Raw genomic sequence first — 17,610 nt, forward strand, 5'->3', positions numbered from 1 at the left:
AAAAAAAAAAAAAGTATAAAAGATGGAATAAAACTTTCATGTGTAAATGAATAACTAGATAATATAATTAAGTGAAGTAATGATAGATCTGTTAGTTTGCGTCCTTGCGCTTTGTTTTTTCCTTTTGTTTGTTTTTATTTTGCTTGTTTATTGGTGGTTTTGTCTTTGGTTTTGTTGCAGTACTGGGGTTTGAACCAGGGCCTTCTGCTAGGCTCACTTCACAGCCATTTTATTTTATCTCATTTGATTTCATTACTGAGACAAGGTGCTCAATAACTGGCCCAGGCTCACCTCAAATATAGGATCTGACTCAGTCTCCCCGTAGCAAGAATTATAGACATGCGCGACCACACCCACGTTCACTAGTGTTTCTTAAAGTAGAAACTGAGGGCTCAGTGATGAGGCTCTGAGTTCGATTCCTAGTACCAAAAAATAAAAAATGAAAAAACAAACTAAAACACTGTATGATTAAGTTTCAGAAGCAGTGACAATCTTCGGAGATACATAGATTTATTCAAGAGCACCCAGCACTTCCTTGTAAATAAAGGTCATGTCTTCAGCCGACCTGACGGGTGGGGTGGGGTGTGCGTGTGCGCGTGTGTGTCTGCGGCTGGCAGATCGGAAGGCGGGCGCAGGCGGCTGGGCGGAGGGCGGGCAGGGGCCGCGGGGGGCGGAGGCGCAGGCGCAGTTCTTGCCTCAGTTTCCCCCTCTGCGGAGGAGGCGACTGGGGGCGGGAAGGGGGACCTGCGCGGCGGGCGCGAGGGCGGGCTGGGTCCGCGGGGGTCGCCCGCCCGGGCGTGGGGACGCGCGGCGAGGACAGGGCTCTGGGCCGGGTGTTCATCGCTTCCCTGCTGCCCGTCCTCCCCGTCGCGGTCCCCGCCTGGGCACCCCAGTGGGGGCGGCGTGACGGGGCAGGTGGCGGGGCGCGGGGCGTGGAGCCTATATATAACCCGCGGGCGGGGGAAGCCGTGCGCGAGCGGACGGCCGGGGGACAGCGGCCGGCGCCTGTTCGTCAGGCCCCGCGGGGCAAAGCCGTCTTCCCATTGCACAGACGGGGAGCCGGGGGCCACCCTCCCAAGGTCACTGGGGAGGCAACCTTCACCCAGCGCCTCTGCAGTCTGAGTGTGGCTGGCGGCGGTGTGGGTCTCGCCGCCAGCCCTGGAGCTCCCTCCCCACGCCAGCCGCTCTCGGGGCTCGGTCCTGCTCCACAGGGGTGCACGAGGTCAGGTTGGGTGGGCAGGGGATGGGGACCACCCCGGTGGCGGGCACCGGTAGCCCAGGGAGTAGCAATTTAGGGCAGCCTCTCCCACGGTGTTCCCACTTTGTTTTAGGTTGGGAAGGTAGCGGGTCTTTGTGGCAGGAAGTTTCAAAATAGGGACGCGTAGGAAAGGGACAGGGACCATGACTGTGCTCTTGCTCGGAGAAAAGTCGCGCATGCCCCTAAGCGCAGCTCTCCCTGAACCAAGGTGGCTCAGGGTGTTGTGGGGCCGGGGTCTGCCTAGCGGCCCCACATCCAGGCCGGCAGTGCCGCCCCTTCCCGCTCACCTGTGCCCCTTGCCCGCAGCGCTCTGCTTTGCCGTGTCGCGTTCGCTGCTGCTGACTTGCCTGGTGCCCGTGGTGCTGCTGGCCCTGCGCTACTACTACAGCCGGAAGGTGATCCTGGCCTACCTGGACTGCGCGCTGCACACGGACATGGCCGACATCGAGCAGTACTACATGAAGCCGCCTGGTGAGCAGGGGCTGCAGCTTCTCCTCTCCCTGCCCTCTGCCCCTTCTTGGGCAGGGTGGCCTCCTGCCCTGCCAGGCCCAGGCTCTGGTGGGCACGAGCTGGGGTCCTGAGACCTGAGTCTCTGTGACAGGCTTTGGCCAGGAGTGGGGCATCCCTAGGTGGGGAAGGGAGAGTGGGTCCTCCCCCTGGGTGGCCTGAGCTGGCTCTGGGCCGGGGCAGCTGAGCTCAGGCCTGCTAGCATGTGAGGCCCCGGCTGTCCTACCTTACTGGGTTTGGGGCCTACAGGGAGAGGAGAGAGGACACCCCAGGAGCGGAACCTTGGGGCCAGGGCCCTGGTCTTAGTCTCAGCCTCTACTTCCAGCCTGGCCTCCAGGCCACTCAGAAACTGAGTGGACATCTCACTGTGAACTGAGGGACATCTCAGCTCTGTGCCCTTGTAGGATGAGAGGCTGGGACCCTGGCCTGAGGGGACCCCGGGCTGTTCTCTGCCCCAGGATTGGCCCTGAGGCCCTCAAGCTAGAGAGGTGCCTTGGCCCTTGGGGTGTGAGGGTGTCAGGTGCCGGACCGCCTGGCCACAGATGGGTAGAGCCGCAGGATCCAGCTCCTGCTCTGGAGCTGCCTGCTGGTGCTGCCTGTTCTGTGCCTCCACCCAGGCCCCTTGGGGCTCCTGTACCCCTGAGCTTTCCCCAAAACCTGGCTCTGCAGGGAGGGGACGGCCACGGAGGGGCAGTGGTGGGGTGCAGCAAGGCTGAGGTCCCTGCAGGGCCAGGCCTCTTGGGCCCTATGGGTCCTGCGGGTCCTTGTGTGTTCTTCTTGGGTCCACGGACTCTCCAGGCACTGGTTAGACAGCTGCTGTTAGGCTGTGTGGGTTTGTGGGAGCTGTTCATGCGAACGGGGAAACTGAGGCCTGGGGAGGGAGAAGCAAAGTATGCTCAAAGCTACTCCATGCTGGGACAGCCTGATTTCTGGGTGGCCGGGTGGGGATGGGCTGGCTAGGGGGAGAAGACCAGCCCAGGCAGACACCCAGAGGCCTGGGGGACCCTGCAGCTGCCTCTGCTGCTGCTGGAAGTGAGGCTCTTGGTGACCCCCTTAGCTGCACAAGGCTCAGGTCCCGGCGCTGGAGGAGATGGCCTCCCCTTAATGGTGGTTGGAGGGCAGCGCTCTCCGGGTTCAGCACAGACCCTTTGGGGAGGACTTAGGCCCTTGAGGGAGGCGAGGGAAGGCTGTGGGGGGCAGGAAGTGCTGGCCAGGTCTGAAGAGTGGGTGCCCCTGGCTGGTCAGCCCTGCCCACTGCTGCCTGCCGGTCACAGCAGATGTCTCTGTGTATCTCTTCGGCCTTTGGCCATCAGAGATGGCCAGGTTTTCTGGTGCCCTGTCCCCTCCCAGTCTCCTCCTGGCCCTCTGCTGGTCTCCGCTGTCCTGGGCTGCCTGTGGGCGGGCACAGCTGCCCTGCGAGGAGAGGCTGGATCCGTGAGGCCCCATGGCATAGTGACGCGCCCTCCAGGTGGGCGCCCTCAGTTCGCAGGACAGGCAGGGAGGAGGGCGGCAGGCCTGGCTGGGAGCCAGGGCAGGTTGGCCGTGCGTGGGGCCTGCTGTGTCACTGTGTGTGGCCCTTCTTACGTTCGGTCCTGGGCAGGGGCTGCCTGGCTGAGGCCAACGCCCTTACTCCAGGGGAGGCCCCCCGGCCTGCCTTCCTTGCAGCCCTGACTGTCCTGTCTCCGCAGGCTCCTGCTTCTGGGTGGCTGTGCTGGACGGCAACGTGGTGGGCATCGTGGGCGCGCGTGCCCACGAGGAGGACAACACGGTGGAGCTGCTGCGCATGTCTGTGGACTCCCGCTTCCGCGGCAAGGGCATCGCCAAGGCGCTGGGCCGGAAGGTGCTGGAGTTTGCGGTAGTGCACAACTACTCTGCGGTTGTACTGGGCACCACGGCCGTCAAGGTGGCCGCCCACAAGCTCTACGAGTCCCTGGGCTTCAGACACATGGGCGCGAGCGACCACTACGTGCTGCCTGGCATGACCCTCTCGCTGGCCGAGCGCCTCTTCTTCCAGGTCCGCTACCACCGCTACCGCCTGCAGCTGCGTGAGGAGTGAGGGTCGCTGCCCGCCTGCCGCCCCATCTGCCCCCTTCCACTTGCGCCCACCCGTCCGCCTGCCCGCCGCCCGGCGCGGCCCTGCTTCCAGACGCTCACCTTGGCGTTTGTGTCGGGTTTTCTCCTTCAACATCGTGCGGTTATCTGGCTGTTCCTGGGGGGGTGGGGCTGTTGCTCACCTGCGACGTGGTGGGGTGGGGTCCGCAGCTACGGCGCCCACCCCCCGTCCTCCCAGCCTTGGGAAGCGGAGCTGTGGACCCCCAGACTGCCCACCCAGCCACTACCTGCCTCTGTCTGGAAGGCCTCACCTCGCCCATTAAGCACAGAAGCTCTGCCCAAATCCTCCGGGGAGCAGGCCCCGGCCCCCCGGCCAGGCAGTGGCTCGGCCGTCGTCCCTGAAGTGTGGCCCAGGCCGGCCGGCTGCTGTCCCGAGGGAGACCGAGCTGGCCACAGGCTCCGTGCTGCTCTGTGCATGTTGAGGACATGGCCTGGCTGCCGCATGCCGCATGCCACAGTCCCCACCCTGCTGCCCTGTGGACGGGACCCAGGCTTGTGGGCACTGCCCGGCCTGTGTGCCCTTCAGGGGCCTGGCCTGGGCCCGCCCACCTGCTCCACCCACTCCCGCTTTGCTTTGATACCACATCGCCTCTGTCCTCTGGTGCCTGCGTCCTGTGCCTGGGCTTGGCTGACTTGGTGCGGCACCCAGGTGTGGTTCCTGTAGCGACCTACCTTATATATCGTGGCGGGGGGCCCCCGACACCTGTTCCGCAGCTGCTGCTAGATCAGGTGTCCTCTCCCAGCTGCCTGTGGCCCCTGTCCCGCTGTCCACCGGGGTCCACCCTGTGACTCTCACTAGCCCAGGCTGCTGCCGGCGATGCCCAGACACAGCTTCTCCCAGCCTGAAACGACCCGTTTTCTAATAAGTTACTTAGACAGAATAGCACTCTGCATGACTTTAATTCTTGGGACAGAATGGTAGTTCGTACCTTCAGACACACACATGCGTGTGGTGCTAGTGTAAGCACTGTTTCTGGCCCCGTTGGTGGGGGTGGGTGGCCGGTGGGTGGAGGGCTTCACAGTGAGATCTGGAGGGAGACCCTGACCTAGTGTAATCCCCACCCTCCAGAGAACATTCCTGGATGGTAAGGAAGCTCCGGGCTGCCCCTTCCAGCCCTGGTCTGCAGGACTGAGGGGACAGGGTGAGTCCCACAGCCCTGAGGGGAGCTGGGCACTGCCAAGGTAGGGGAGCAGGACCTGCTGTCCCTTGTGGCCAGCTTGACTGACGGTGGCTGGGCAGGGAGAGGAGAGCAGGACTGCAGTGACCATTGGCCAGTGGAGCCTGTGCCTGGCCCTATATGAGTGGGCCACCCAGAGCCCTTAGTGTGGGGCTTGAGGGGTTGGGGGAGTGGCAGGCAGGGTGGCCACAGAACTGGTCCCTTAGCAAGGCTCTTGAGGAGCAAACGGATTGGCAGCCCAGCCCAGCGCTCCAGGGGCCTTTCTGTCCTGTTAGCAGTTGAGGCACTTGCAGAGCACTGTACAGACCCCGCTGTCCCCTGTACATTCCTCCCTGGTGGTGCCCGGTCCCCTCGGGGGTGGGAGTTTTGTAGACTGTACAGAAATTGGCACCCTATTTTCTTGCAGCTCTCAGATTTTGTTAATCTGGATTATACAGACAGACGTAAAGTGTTTTAGCAAAATGGAAAACAAACAGTCGTGCCTTCTTTTTCTGTTTGGTTTGGTGTTGGCTTGGGCTGGTGGCAGTGTCTGGTTGGTGGGCAGCTCTGGCCAGCGAGGCTTCTCTCCCTGTGCCTTCGGAGCCTGCAGTTGCTGGGCTTGGGGGTATGGAGTGGAGGCAGAGCCCAGGTGCCCTTAAGTTGACCTAGGGCTGGCTCATGGCAGACCGCACTGCTGGGGCTCAGAGGGACTGGGTGGGGCTCAGAGGTGGCCCTCTGGCCACTGCCACCTCTCTGCCCAGGGACTCTCCCAGCTACATGGCCCCATGGGTCCATGGAGGGATGCTTGCTGGCCCTCGACTGTCCTTTGCCACCCTTCCGTTGCTGCTGGGATTGAGCCAAGATGCCAGGAGCAGGCTGGCAGGGTGTGCTTCAGCCCTCATAGGCTGGTGGGCAGACCTCCTGCTCCTGGAGTTGCAGGCTGGGTCTGCTGGTGCCCCTGCTCATCCCAGCCCTCCACAGCCCTCAGCTTGAGCGATAATTGCTCCGCAGTTGTGCACTGACGTGAATTTTATACATTTGTGGAAACTGCTGTGTCTTCTACCTCTGTGGAGGCCCTCTGGGCTCACTGCCCAGTGTCCAGTGCGGTTCCTCTGAGTTTGCCAGCCCACTGCTGCCTCCCCGGGTCTCTGCCCCCTTGGTGGCCTGGCAAGGTCCAGGGAGGTCAGTCTGGGGCCCCAGGATTGCTGTTGTTTGTTTGCAGGCCTCCTGTTGTGGAGCAGGGAGGGTGCACACTGGGGCGGTTTCCAGGTCACCTTGCTGAGCTTGTGCTGCAGGCTGGGGAGCAGCTGCTGGGTGTCCCCTGGCAGCGCCCCGCTGGGCCTGCATCTTTGCAGATGGCCAGCCCCTGTGGCGGGTGGCCAGGAAGTTGGCATACCTGTGCTGAGGCCCTGTGTGGTTGGCCCCTCAGTGCAGGAAGGTTGAGCCCTTGTGGCCATGGCAGCCTCTCTCCAATCCTGCACCTACTTCCATGCCCAGAGGCTGAGATGTCTGCAGATGGTGAGGCTGAGGGAGTGGACAGCTGGCCCCAAAGTAGCAGACAGCAGCCTGGAGAGCACAGGGCCGTGGCAGCCCATTCTCAGATGACAGGCATCCCCAAGCCCTAGAGGGGAGGAGCTTCCAGGCCACTGACAGGACCTGAGACGCTCTGAGCCATGGGCCTGGCTTTGAGAACCTCACCACCTATGCCACCTGTACTGCCTTCCCCTGCCCGTGTGGGGTGGCCGAGCCCACGCCCTCCCTGGAGCTGGCTTCCGGGGCTGTGCACGTGGCCAGATCTGTTTCTGGACTTTGCTGTTGTGTGGGCTTCTTGGGTAATTGGTGGCTTCCAGGGCTGGGGGATGTGTGGGCACCCCAGGGCCACCTTCCTGTCTGTGCCCAAGGGGCAGCCAGAAAGCGTGAACCCCAGAGCCCAGGGGCTGCTGCTTGCCCATCTTGGTGAGTGTGGCCGGGCCATTTGCTGTCTGCACACTCCGAAGGATGTGCCAGGCCTGGTTTGGGGCTCCTCCCGGCTGCTGGGGTTGAGTCCAGGGTGGGGTGTGGGGCTGGCCCTGGAATAAACTGCCGCATGGCACGACATCCATGGAGCACGGCAGCACAGCCTGCCAGAGCTGCCCGGGCGCGGGGGGAGGCTGAGCCCTGACTTAGCACCGTTGGATGTATTTTTTTAAACAGCAATAATTAGCCATTTTAAGGAAGGGGTGTACCAACATGCATGTGTGTGCGTGCGTGTGTGTGTGTGTGTGTGTGTGTGTGCCTGTGTAGTGCACCTGTGTCTGAGCATCTGTGGATATGTGTGTGTGTATATATGAGCGTCTACACATGTGTACGCATGTGTGTAGACAGCTGCATGTGTGTGCATGTGTGTATGAGTGTGCACATATATACATGTGTAAGTATGTGTGTGTACAAGCACTACACGCGTGAGCCTGTGGGTGAGCATGTCTGTGTGTGTGGCTGTGAACATGGGTTTGTCCACGAGTGTGTGTGCACAGGCTGTGAGGGGCGGGCGAGGGAGCGCTTCCTGCTCAGGAGGCGCTCTGTGGTGGGAAGCAGGCTCCTGGGCTCCCCGGGCGGGGCGGCTCCACGTGAGCGTTCCCCAGCCCCTCCTGTTGGGTGGTGAGCCTCGTCCACCTCCCTCTGGGCCGTGGCAAGGTGGGGACAGGAGCCCCATGGACAGGAGCCCCATGGACGGACGCTGGCCGGCTTTGGTGGAGGGTGCGTGGTGCTGGGGGTCTCCCTGCGGTCGCGTGTCCCTGAGCTGTGCTGTGAGCCCAGGGCAGGGCGGGTGTCCTGCGGCCCGGGATGTGCCAAAGCAGCCCTGAGGGCCGGTGTCAGGCTGAGTCCCGAGGAGACAGGCTGGGCCCAGTGGGTGTGTGCCGGCCTGCGTGGCCCCCAATGCTGCTGTTTTTCAATAAAATCAGAGTTGAAGGAACTGAGCTCTGTACTTTATTGAGACACCTCCTTGTCCCCCACCCAGGCCCCTGTCCTCCTCCTGGGCAGCTCCGCCGAGCTGACCCTGGAATGGGTGGCAGCCCAATGGCCTTGTGGGCCTTCAGGTGCATCTGGGAGGAGTGCTGCCCGCCCCCCGCCGGCAGTGGTGGCCCCAGGCCATCGTACGCCTGAGTGTAGTAGCCCCGTGGGAACTGCGGCTGGTGGGGAGCTTGGCGTGGGCCCAGGGTGCTCCTGAGCAGCTGCCCAAGGGCTCTGGCTCCCCCCAGGTCTGGGCCACTCTGCTCTGCCTGGCTCTGGGGTTGAGGTCCTGGGCTTGGGGGCTGGGTGTGGGTGCTGTTGGGGCTTTGGCCCAACACACCTGGGGGGCCTGGGTGTGGGTGCTGTTGGGGCTTTGGCCCTCCCCCAGGCCTGCAGCCCCTGCCAGGCAAGGCCTCTGGGTCTAGGTTCTTAGTTCCAGTAGCATTGGCACCCCTTAGTGGGTGGCTCACCCCAGCCTGGGGCTCCTGCCTGCCCAGCACTCAAGGCCGTGTGAGGTCTCGATCCAAGCAGGTGGGGGTGGGGATGGAGCCCCACTGTGAGCAAGGAGGGATGACCTGGGATGAGGCGGGTGTGGGCATGGGCTGGGCACAAACCCCTCTCCTACAGACCCCAGCGTTAGGTGCCAGCCTGGTGGCAGAGGGATCCTGGGAGTTGGGGAGCCCACAGGACCCCACCATGGGGTTTGCCCTCTGCCTCCCTTTTTCCTGCCCCTCTCCTGGCAGAGACAGGGGAATCCAACCCTGCACATTCCTTCCTGGCCACTCCCTGCACCAGGGTCAGGGGCTGCCCGGCCAACAGGAGGGAGTCCACACCTCACTGGGGCTCAGGTAACAAACACCGAGCTCAGCAAGACAGCTCAGCTGGAGTCAAAGCCGGGGCTGGGGCTTGGAGTGGGACCAGGCAGCTGCCTGCTGCCCCAGACGGCAGCCCCCTTCCCGTGTAGTGCTGTGTGTGGCACACAGACCCACCTGGCTGGATGCCCATGAGTGCTGGACCACCAGCCAGGGTGCTCGGCTTCGACCCCCAGTGGGGGGCTGTGGACGTGGCCCCCCAAGGATTCACCCAGATCTGGAGGATGGCTTTGCATGAGGCGTTTATTCAGGGGCCGACCCAGCCCCCTGCCCGCTCCTGGCGCTGCCACACTGCCCGCTGGCGACCTTGCAAGGCCACACAGTGGGCTGGTGGAAACCAGTTCTCTCCTTCCACCGTTGCCTGGGGCTGCGGACAAAATGAAGGGGAAAAACGCACACACGGGGTAGGCGCCGAGGAGCCCTGGTGGAGGGCAGCCGTTGCCGGGAGACTCCGCCGCGCGTGACTGAGCGGAGCCCAGGTCCGGGGCCTACTGCAGCGGGGCCAGGCATCCCCATGAGCGGCCGGCACTCAGGCTCACCTTCAGCGGCACCTGCGGACGGCAGCCAAGTGTGAGCCCCAAGGCCGGCCCGCTGTGCCCAGCCTCCTCGCAGGCTCACATGCGGGGCGTGGGCCTGGGGCACAGTGGAACACTGACTACAGACACGGGTGGACACAGCCAGGCAGGCTGCTGCAGACGCGCGTGTGTGCACACATCTGCCCGAAGACAGACTCACACCACCCCTCTGCCAGCCCCCCACAGCTGGCCTCGTGCCACGAGCAGGCTGCAGGGCCACCAGGCAAGGTGCCCTTGGGTCCGAGATGTCTTGGACATTTGCACTCAACCATTCCTGGGGTTGCCGGCTTGACAGGCCTGCTGAGCAGGTCCTGCCCACAGCTGTAGATGAAACTCTGCCGCTCCCCTAGACAGGAGGGGCTGCTCTAGCTGTGGCCCTTGTCCCCCCAGTGCCTGCCTCCCAAAGCCTCCTGCTCCAGGAGAGCCGAGTCTGTGCTCTCCTGGGGACTGCGAGGGCCTCAGAGCCACTGAGCGCGTCCCTCACCTGCAGCTGCAGCTCTGGGTTCCAAAGGTGCTGCAAGGACTCCATGGCCCGCCTGACGAGCACTGCAACAAGAAGCTGCTGCTTGCAACCTGCTGTTCCCCAGGTGCTCAGCCAGAGCCTCTGCTCTGGGCCTCGCCCCCACGCAGCTCCCTGCCCGTCACAGCCCGGGCTGCGCCCTCCCACCCCACAGCTGCCCAAAGCCGCAGGTCTCCACGGCTGGGGCCAGCTGACGCCAGACCAGGCCGTCGGCTCCTGCTGGGAACAGGTGTCCATGGTCTGCCCCAGCCAGAGCAGCTGGGCACGGGCATGGAGATCCCTGTGGCTACCAGGCGGAGTCTGCTGAGTCTGCTGAGCCTGTCATGCCCGTGAGGTCTACCCCAGGGCACCTGCCGGTCTGGGGGCTGGTCTGCCTCTCTCCCGACCTCCCTCCCACGGTCCCGACGTGGTGCAGCCCTGGACTCCGGTGAGCTCAGGGTGCTGTAAGCCCTGGGTGCCCCCGGGCCTTCCAGGGACCCCAGACTGAGGGGGTGCTCCTGTCTGTTGCAGGGGGATGGGGAGGAGATACAGGGGCGTCAGTCTAGGACAGAAAGGCCCCTGCCAGGCTCACCTGCAAACTCTGGGACCTGTGAGTCCTCCACTTCAAAAAGCAGCTCATCGTGAATCTGGGCGACCAACCTGGAAGCAGCGGGCGTTACCTGGAGGTGCACCGCTAGCCAGGTGCCCAGAGGCTGGGTGTGGGGCTGTGGGGGGCCAGGCTGAGCCCGCTGCCCAGGGTCACCCACTGTCACCAGGACTCTCTCGGGGCTGCCGGAAGGGACACAGGGGAGCCAGAGCTCGGGGACTGCCCCCATCCATGCCACCCTCTGAGGATCCTGGGGGGTGGAGCAGAAGGACCCCCTTGGTGGTAGTACGGGGCCCACTGTTTGGGGTGAATATGCCTGGCATGTGGGGGGCACCCCACCTCAGTTTACAGAAGGAGGGTGGGGAGGCAATCTTTTAACAATATGCTTTTGAGCCAGGCATGGTGGCACACGCCTGTAATCAATCCCAGCACTCAGGAGGTTGAGGCAGGAGGATCATCTGTGCTACACAGTGAATTTAAGGTCAGCTTAAATTGCATGATGAGAATCTCTCAAAAAAAAAAATTTTTTTTGTTTTGAAGTCAAAGGAATCAATACACACTTAAAAATACATGAACATTCAAAATTGCAAAATTTGAAAATCCTCCTATGTGCTCCCACTCAGAGGGCACGTGAGGTGGCCCAGCAGGACTGGACACTAGTGTTTTTCTGGTGATGGGCACCTGTGTGGGGCTGCCATCCAGCCTGGGCACCAGCCGCAGCCCTGCCTGATTTGGGAGGCGCGGGCTGAGCTGTAGGGTTGCATCTTGGCCTGAGAGCCTGGGGCTGGTGGGACCCTCTCTGCCAGCTTCCCAAGGTCCTCCCCTCCCCAAGGCTGCGCCCCAGGGCTCCTCCAGGCCACCCTTCCTCAGTCTTAGGAAGACCCTCGTCCCTCCTGGCTTCACAGGGAGAGGAGGCTGGGACCAAGCTGTGGGACTCGGGATCAGTGCAGCGCTAGGCAGGGCCATCTGAGTGTTTTGTTTTCTTGAACTGAACCCGTGGCCTCTACAGGGAGGTAAATCCCCAGCCCTTCTTTAATTTTTTTTAAAAATTTTGAGACAGGGTCTCCATAAGTCACTGCCTTGTCCCAGCTGGCCTTGAACGTGCATGCCTGCTGCCTCAGCCTGCAGAGTGTGGGGCGACAGGCAAGTGCCACCATGCCTGGTCAGCCTCACGGCACAGCTCCTATTAGCACGTAGCCCACATGCTCTCCAGAGCTGGGATCAGGTTGGCCTGTGCTCCCGGGCAGACAGGGCTCGGAACGCTCGTGCTGTGCAGTCCCCACTGGCATGCTGGGGCTGGCCAGGGAAGGACCTGTGGCTCAGGGTGGTCACAACGGACATCAGAGGCCCCTCATGCTCTGCCCTGCACGGCCTTGGCTCTGTCTCTTGGCCTGGGCCCTGAAGAGCAGCAACCATGTCCCACCCTGTCACCCCACGCCTGCTCTGGGCTCCCGCACGGTGCCATGAAGCCAGGCCCTACAGGGAGGTGTGGCAAGACCACACTGGGCAGAGGCTGTGGGCACAGATGGTGAACCGAGGCTGGGGGTGGGTCCTAGGCCCTGGGGCAGAGCTCTACGGGGCCTCCCTCTCCATATTCCTCTCGCTTCTCCTTGCAGGCCTTCTGGGTTGGATGGGTGGAGACCAAGCTGTGTCCTCAGCCACAAAGAGCATCTGCAGGGTCCCTCCGCTGGGGCGATGTGCACCCTTTAACTTCCCGGAAGGCTCTCAGAGGACTGCCTTACCAGTGCTCTTTTGACCATCACTACTTTCTCCTTTTGCCTGGAAAATATTGTGATAGTTGGATCAGCTACCTCCACCACGGCACCAAGAGAGAAAGGGCCAGAGGGCCAGAGGGAGTTCAGTCCTGCGGCCTTGAGCCTCTGACCGGAAGTCAGTGAGCACTGCGCCCTGGACTCCTCTTTTGGAGCTGAGCTGCTGCAGCTGGCCGTGGTCCTAGGGGCCGCGAGTGTGTACAGGGACAGAGGCATGCATCCTCCAGACACCACCAGGGAGGCAGGGAGGTGTGCCGTGCGCCCCCGCAGCCTCTGGCTAGGGCACCGGCACTGCCTCAGAAGCCAGCCCCAGGTGGGACACTGGGGCTGGGCTGCACACGGCCTGCACTTTCTGAGACTAACTTGGAGGCGCTGGCAGGGCCTCTGCCTCCTGAGGGGTCCCTGTTTAGGGGTCATAAACCTCAGAAAGGTGCTTGTGAACTCTCCAGATTTAGCAGAAGCAGTTCACACACCCTAAAATCACACTGTGAAATTCTGAGCTGCTGCTGAGGCAGACCCAAGAATAGGTGAGGCTGTTAGTCACTCACGTCACCCTCCGCCCTGCGATGCCACGCTCACGACTGGGAGCAGGGCCGCAGGCACACGCTGGCTCCAGGGTGGGCGCAGACTGCGGGTGGCTTCCCGGCCCTGCTCTGGAGAGGTTGGGGTTAGGGCGCAGCCTGATGCTGGCAACAGAGCCTGGCTGCTGAGGGAACATTCCAGCAGGCCCTCACCTCACTCTGCTTCCCAGGGGGCCCCAGCGGTGCAGAGCTCCCCTGTGGGTCCTGAGAGGTGGCTGTGGGATGCCCTGTCCTCCCACGATGCTGCTGCTTGGGGGCCGGGGGGGGGCTGGTCCTGTCTGGGCTCTGCGTGAGCTCGGACAAGCCGCGCTGCGTGCCGTGCCTCGGCTCCCCTCACCTACACTTAGCAGCTGTCAGGCGCCTGAGGAGAAACCACCCGTGCCCAGCTGTCCCAGCCAGCCTCATGCCACTCACGCAACTCCCCCCGATTCCGCACAAAGCGAAGCCGGGCACAGCTGCTGACAAAACCACCCCATCGCAAGGGAAACCAGGGCAGCCACTCATACCTGAGAGGCCGGAGTGACCCTGAGAGGCTGCGGAGGTGGGCAGATGCGTGGCTCTCAGGAACTTCCGAGAGCCTCGTGCGGTGCACGTGCGTGCACGTCTGTGTGTATGTCCTCGTGTGTGTGTGTGTGTGTGTGTGTGTGTGTGTGTGTGTGTGTGTGCCCACACTGGGGAGCACAGAGGAATCGTGAGGCCAAGCTCTGCACACCTGCTCCCAAACGGGGCGACCCAGTGACAGCAGGGTCAGGGCACGGCTCGAGCCCAATGTAGGACACAGCGGCGTCTCGGGCACCCTCCTCCCTGGCCCCAGGTGGCTGCCCCACGTGCCTGCCAGGTGAGGAAGTACTTGGAGGGAAGGGCAGAGGCAGCAGGGCCGGGGGCTGGGACAGCCTCCCACCCTTGGGGTGACAGCTACGAGCCCGCGGGAGGCAGGCTGACAGGTCAGAATGCAGTGGGGCATGTGTGAGGGAAGTGTGTTCTTTAGATAAAGATGAGCCACCTCTGACAAGGAAAAGCAAATCGGGTCTGAGCCCATGGAATAACATCAACAGCAAGAGAGCCACGTGTGCCGGTCAGAAGGGGACGCTCTAAAAGCCAGCGCCACCAGGTCTCGCTCATTAGGAGCGGCTCTTTGCCCCCTGCCATCCCAGCACTTGAGGCGGAGCCCCGGGGAGCCCTGAGGGCAGAGACAGACCCGAGAGAGGGGGGCAGGGTGGGGCCCCCACCAGCTCTGAGCACACGCTGCTCCTGGGTGCAGCCGGTGGAGGCACACAGGCCCCAGGGTCCTGCTACAGGGCCGTGGTTGGAGCTGTGCCTCCCTCGGGCCCTAAGAGGTTGTGGGGCAGCATCCCTGCTGTGACCCCTCCTTGCTGCGCTGGGAGCGGGTCACCACAGCCCCTGGTGGAGCAGGGCCCAGGGTGGGGGCTCAGGGCCTAGGGCCGTTTGCTCCGGGGTGGGTGGTGGCCAGAGCTGGGAGCCCACAGGCGAGTGGCAGACCCCGCTGGGTGTCTTGCCTGGAGCAGTGCTCCTTCCCACACCCTGGCAAGGGCTGGGTCTGGTACGTGACGGTGCGGGGTGACCCCCAACCGTTCCACTGACCTGGCTGTCAGAGTGGAGGAACTGGCTACTGCAGTGAAGATGCGGACCATGGCCATCTTACAGAGGTCAGCCGCTGAGCCTGTGGGCAGAGGGCCGGGTCAGGGGTGCAGGGCTCGCGGGGGCCCGGTGAGCTATCACTGCCCCCTCGGCCCCTGCTGCAGTCACTGTCACTGCCCTGCTGCTGCGGGAGGCCCTGAACCTGGAAGTAAACAGCACCTCTCACCCCTCCACCTCCTACTCAGCACCCAGGGTGGGCTCTGGATGTGTGAGCCCTGCCGGCCTCTCTGGGGCATGTCAGAGGGCCCCAGGCCTCGACACCGGACAGAGCTCCTGGACTGGCCCCGGCACTGGCTGAGCTCCTGAAGACTTGGTTTCCCATTTGCGGGGACAGGCATGCCTTGATGGCTCCCGGGGAAACATCCTCACTGTGGGTGTGTGACCCTAACCCTTCTGGGAACTGCGGGGCTGGAGGGCGGGGGCGGTGAGGCCCTGGGGAGCAGGGTAGGGGTGCAGGCTGGGGTGCGGTACCTTGCACCACGAAGTTCACGGCCTGTCGCTCTGCTTGTGCCCGCAGCTGGGGGTCCTGTGCGTGGATCCTCGGCAGAGGCCTCCTTCTGCCCAGGACGGAGGCCACGTATCCTGGTCACAGGAGGAAGAAGCAGACGGGGACGGTGGCAGACACGGCGTGGCACTTGGTGCGCAGCACCCTCCACACGGCCCGCTGCCAGGCAAGTGGGTGGTCGGGTGGCGCACAGCACTCACACCTGACACAGGACGTTCTGTGTAAGTGGTTCAGGGCCACGTGTGCCCTGCGTGGCCTGGCCGATGGTGCGCGGACGGGTGAGGCGCAGGTGTGAGTCAGAGGTCAGAGTCCACTCCTGCTGGAGGGCAGGGCTCCGTGTGCTGGGGCTGGAGGCTCAGGGGGTCTGGGCTCTCTCTCTTTACCAGGCTGCACTGGCTGAGCATGTTCCTGCGCAGTGAGGACTTCTGTTTTCACTAGGTGTGGGTGGGAAATCACCCTCCCACGTGTCCGAGGACTGGAAAAATTCCCCATATGTGCAACAATTGTAGTATGTGCAGTGCTGGGATAGAACCAGGCCTTGTGCCTTCCAACCAAGTGCTCTACCCCTCAGCTGCCCTGGGCCTGTGCAACAATCACAGTGACGGGCACTGAGCACCTACACAAAGCCGTCTCTGCGTGAAGCCTCACACACCAGCCAGCAAAGGCCCGGAGCCCTGCCTCCACGCCTGCAGCTCCGTGTCTGGCAACCTGTCTGTTCCTCCCCGCCTCCCCTGCCTTTTGCCTCGTATTGGGGACTGAGCCCAGGCCTTTGCCCTGAGCTACATCTCCGGTGCTTTTAATGTATTTTTAAAATTTGAGACAGAATGTCACTAACATGTTAAATTCCCCAGGCTGGGCTCAAACTTTTGAGCCTCCTGCCTCAGTGAGGGCTGCATTCCTGGCCCCTGCTGCTCTCTGGCCTTCACAGCTCGTTCTTTCTGACCTCTCGGTCTCAGCCCAGGCCACCTCCTCTGTGAGGCTGTGGCTGGCAGCTGTCTGCCCTAGGCCCTGCTGTTCCTTCCAGAGTGCGATCTCTGTGCTTCGTCTGAGCACCTTCCCCCGCTTGTGGCTCCGTCTCCTGCTGGGCTATGCAGGGTGCCTCTGGTGTCAGTCTGATACCATACACAGGCACCCAGCGAACGTGCAGCGAATTCAACGACTGCTCTCTTTACAGCCTGCTTGTTGTGTAACCGCCAGGGCGGGGGCACACATATTTCTTGCTTGGATACATAAGGGCTCACCCCCCTTGATGAAAGGTAGCTGCCAGGAGGGGAGACATTCCTTGAAGCAGGGGCACCCTGCGATTCCATCTATGAGCCATGGGCTCGGCAGCTACTTAACCTCCGAGGGACTTATTCTGCTGCAAAAATAGAGCTAAGCTTACCCACTTCTCAGATATGGTGAGAATTATGTGAGCCACTTTATGGAAAGTATTTAGAATCACATCTCACTACAATTAGTGCTATGTAAGCGTCTGCACCACGGTTAATTTCTGTCCACAGCATACAAGCAGATCCTGGTTCTGTATCCTCTTACCGATGCTAGGTGCTATCACTATGTCAACATTTCAAAACTCGCAGTACTGTTGCCTTGGCTAAGTATGGGGCTCTTGGGCAGGACATGGCTAGGATTTTGAGCAGGCCTCCTGGTGGGGCAGCTGCCCTCCCTGGGGCTGGCTGTGGCCTACTGGCCACTAGGGATGGAACCAGTCGTGGGCACCCTCGTCTCCACACAGCCGGGGAGCAGGCAGGAGTGGGGGTTGTGGGAGCCGAGCTTGAGTGTGCTGGGGCCACAGGACTCTGCGGGTGCTGATGGTGGTGAGCTGCCCACCTCCTCACAGAGTCCCTGGGAAGATTCGGGACATCATAGGCTACCCTGGGTGTTGCCTGTAGCCTGCAGGGACATGCAAGAGTCCTGGGGAGCGGTGTCCTCCAGGCCAGACCTCCAGCCAGCCTTCATTTATCGCTCCTAGTGAGTGGTGACTTGGGAATGCTCTCTCTGCACCAAGTTATTAATCTCTTCTTTGTTGTTTACTTCATTAATTTCTGCTGCTCCATTGATTTCCTTCCTTCTTTCATTCACTCCGCTGTTCTTTTCCAAATTATTTGTGTCAAACGCAACTCATTTATAGTCAGGAATTTCTCTTGCTTAAAAATAGTCTAAAAAAGTTGTTCTTTATTTTCAAGGAAAGCATTAGGGTGGCCAGTTTCTTGATGTGATATTTTTACTGTCATTCTTTGTCCAAAATAAGCAAATTAACTTCATTAAATTACTACTCCATTCCTTATATTGATTTGCTTAAAAATATCTGCTTGGAATATACTGCTGAAAGTGAATGCCCATGATAAATGGAAAACAGGGATGCGGAGTGCAGAGGATGAATCAACTAGCTTAGCTTTGTCTCTGCCTCCCAGGGCAGGCATGATCTGAGACACAATTAGCCTCACCGAAAGAGCAGCGAAAGCACCTGGGAGAAGGTCACAAACCACTGGAGCAGGAGTTTAAAGCTCCGGAC

General features: G+C 61.7%; 2 protein-coding genes across 6 annotated transcripts in view; one reads left to right on the plus strand and one right to left on the minus strand.

The window, feature by feature from the left end:
- Window positions 1–1,564: 1,564 nt before the first annotated feature.
- Window positions 1,565–7,987, plus strand: Nat8l (N-acetyltransferase 8-like (GCN5-related, putative); the record flags this gene model as incomplete). The annotated part of the gene is given in 2 exon segments (XM_013506831.1): window positions 1,565–1,729; window positions 3,454–7,987. Coding segments are annotated over 2 exon segments (533 nt in total), but the record flags the coding sequence as incomplete, so codon positions are not given.
- Window positions 7,988–9,121: 1,134 nt separating this feature from the next.
- Window positions 9,122–17,610, minus strand: part of Poln (polymerase (DNA directed) nu) — a 127,306-nt gene continuing 118,817 nt past the window's right edge. For 2 of the 5 annotated variants that reach the window (XM_013506826.1, XM_013506825.1), the window contains 5 exons: window positions 15,062–15,172; window positions 14,534–14,612; window positions 10,564–10,631; window positions 9,957–10,018; window positions 9,297–9,448 (listed from right to left, as the gene is read on the minus strand). In XM_013506826.1, coding sequence (XP_013362280.1) covers window positions 9,386–9,448; window positions 9,957–10,018; window positions 10,564–10,631; window positions 14,534–14,612; window positions 15,062–15,172 — 383 coding nt within the window. In that variant the 3' untranslated portion in view covers window positions 9,297–9,385. Of the gene's footprint in view, window positions 9,449–9,956; window positions 10,019–10,563; window positions 10,632–11,678; window positions 12,358–14,533; window positions 14,613–15,061; window positions 15,173–17,610 lie in introns of those variants that run through there. The other 3 variants (XM_013506824.1, XM_013506823.1, XM_013506827.1) reach the window with 2 other exon arrangements.

The sequence above is a fragment of the Chinchilla lanigera genome, unplaced genomic scaffold (genome assembly GCF_000276665.1).
Source record: "Chinchilla lanigera isolate Chin_1 unplaced genomic scaffold, ChiLan1.0 scaffold00113, whole genome shotgun sequence".
Lineage (NCBI taxonomy): Eukaryota > Metazoa > Chordata > Mammalia > Rodentia > Chinchillidae > Chinchilla > Chinchilla lanigera.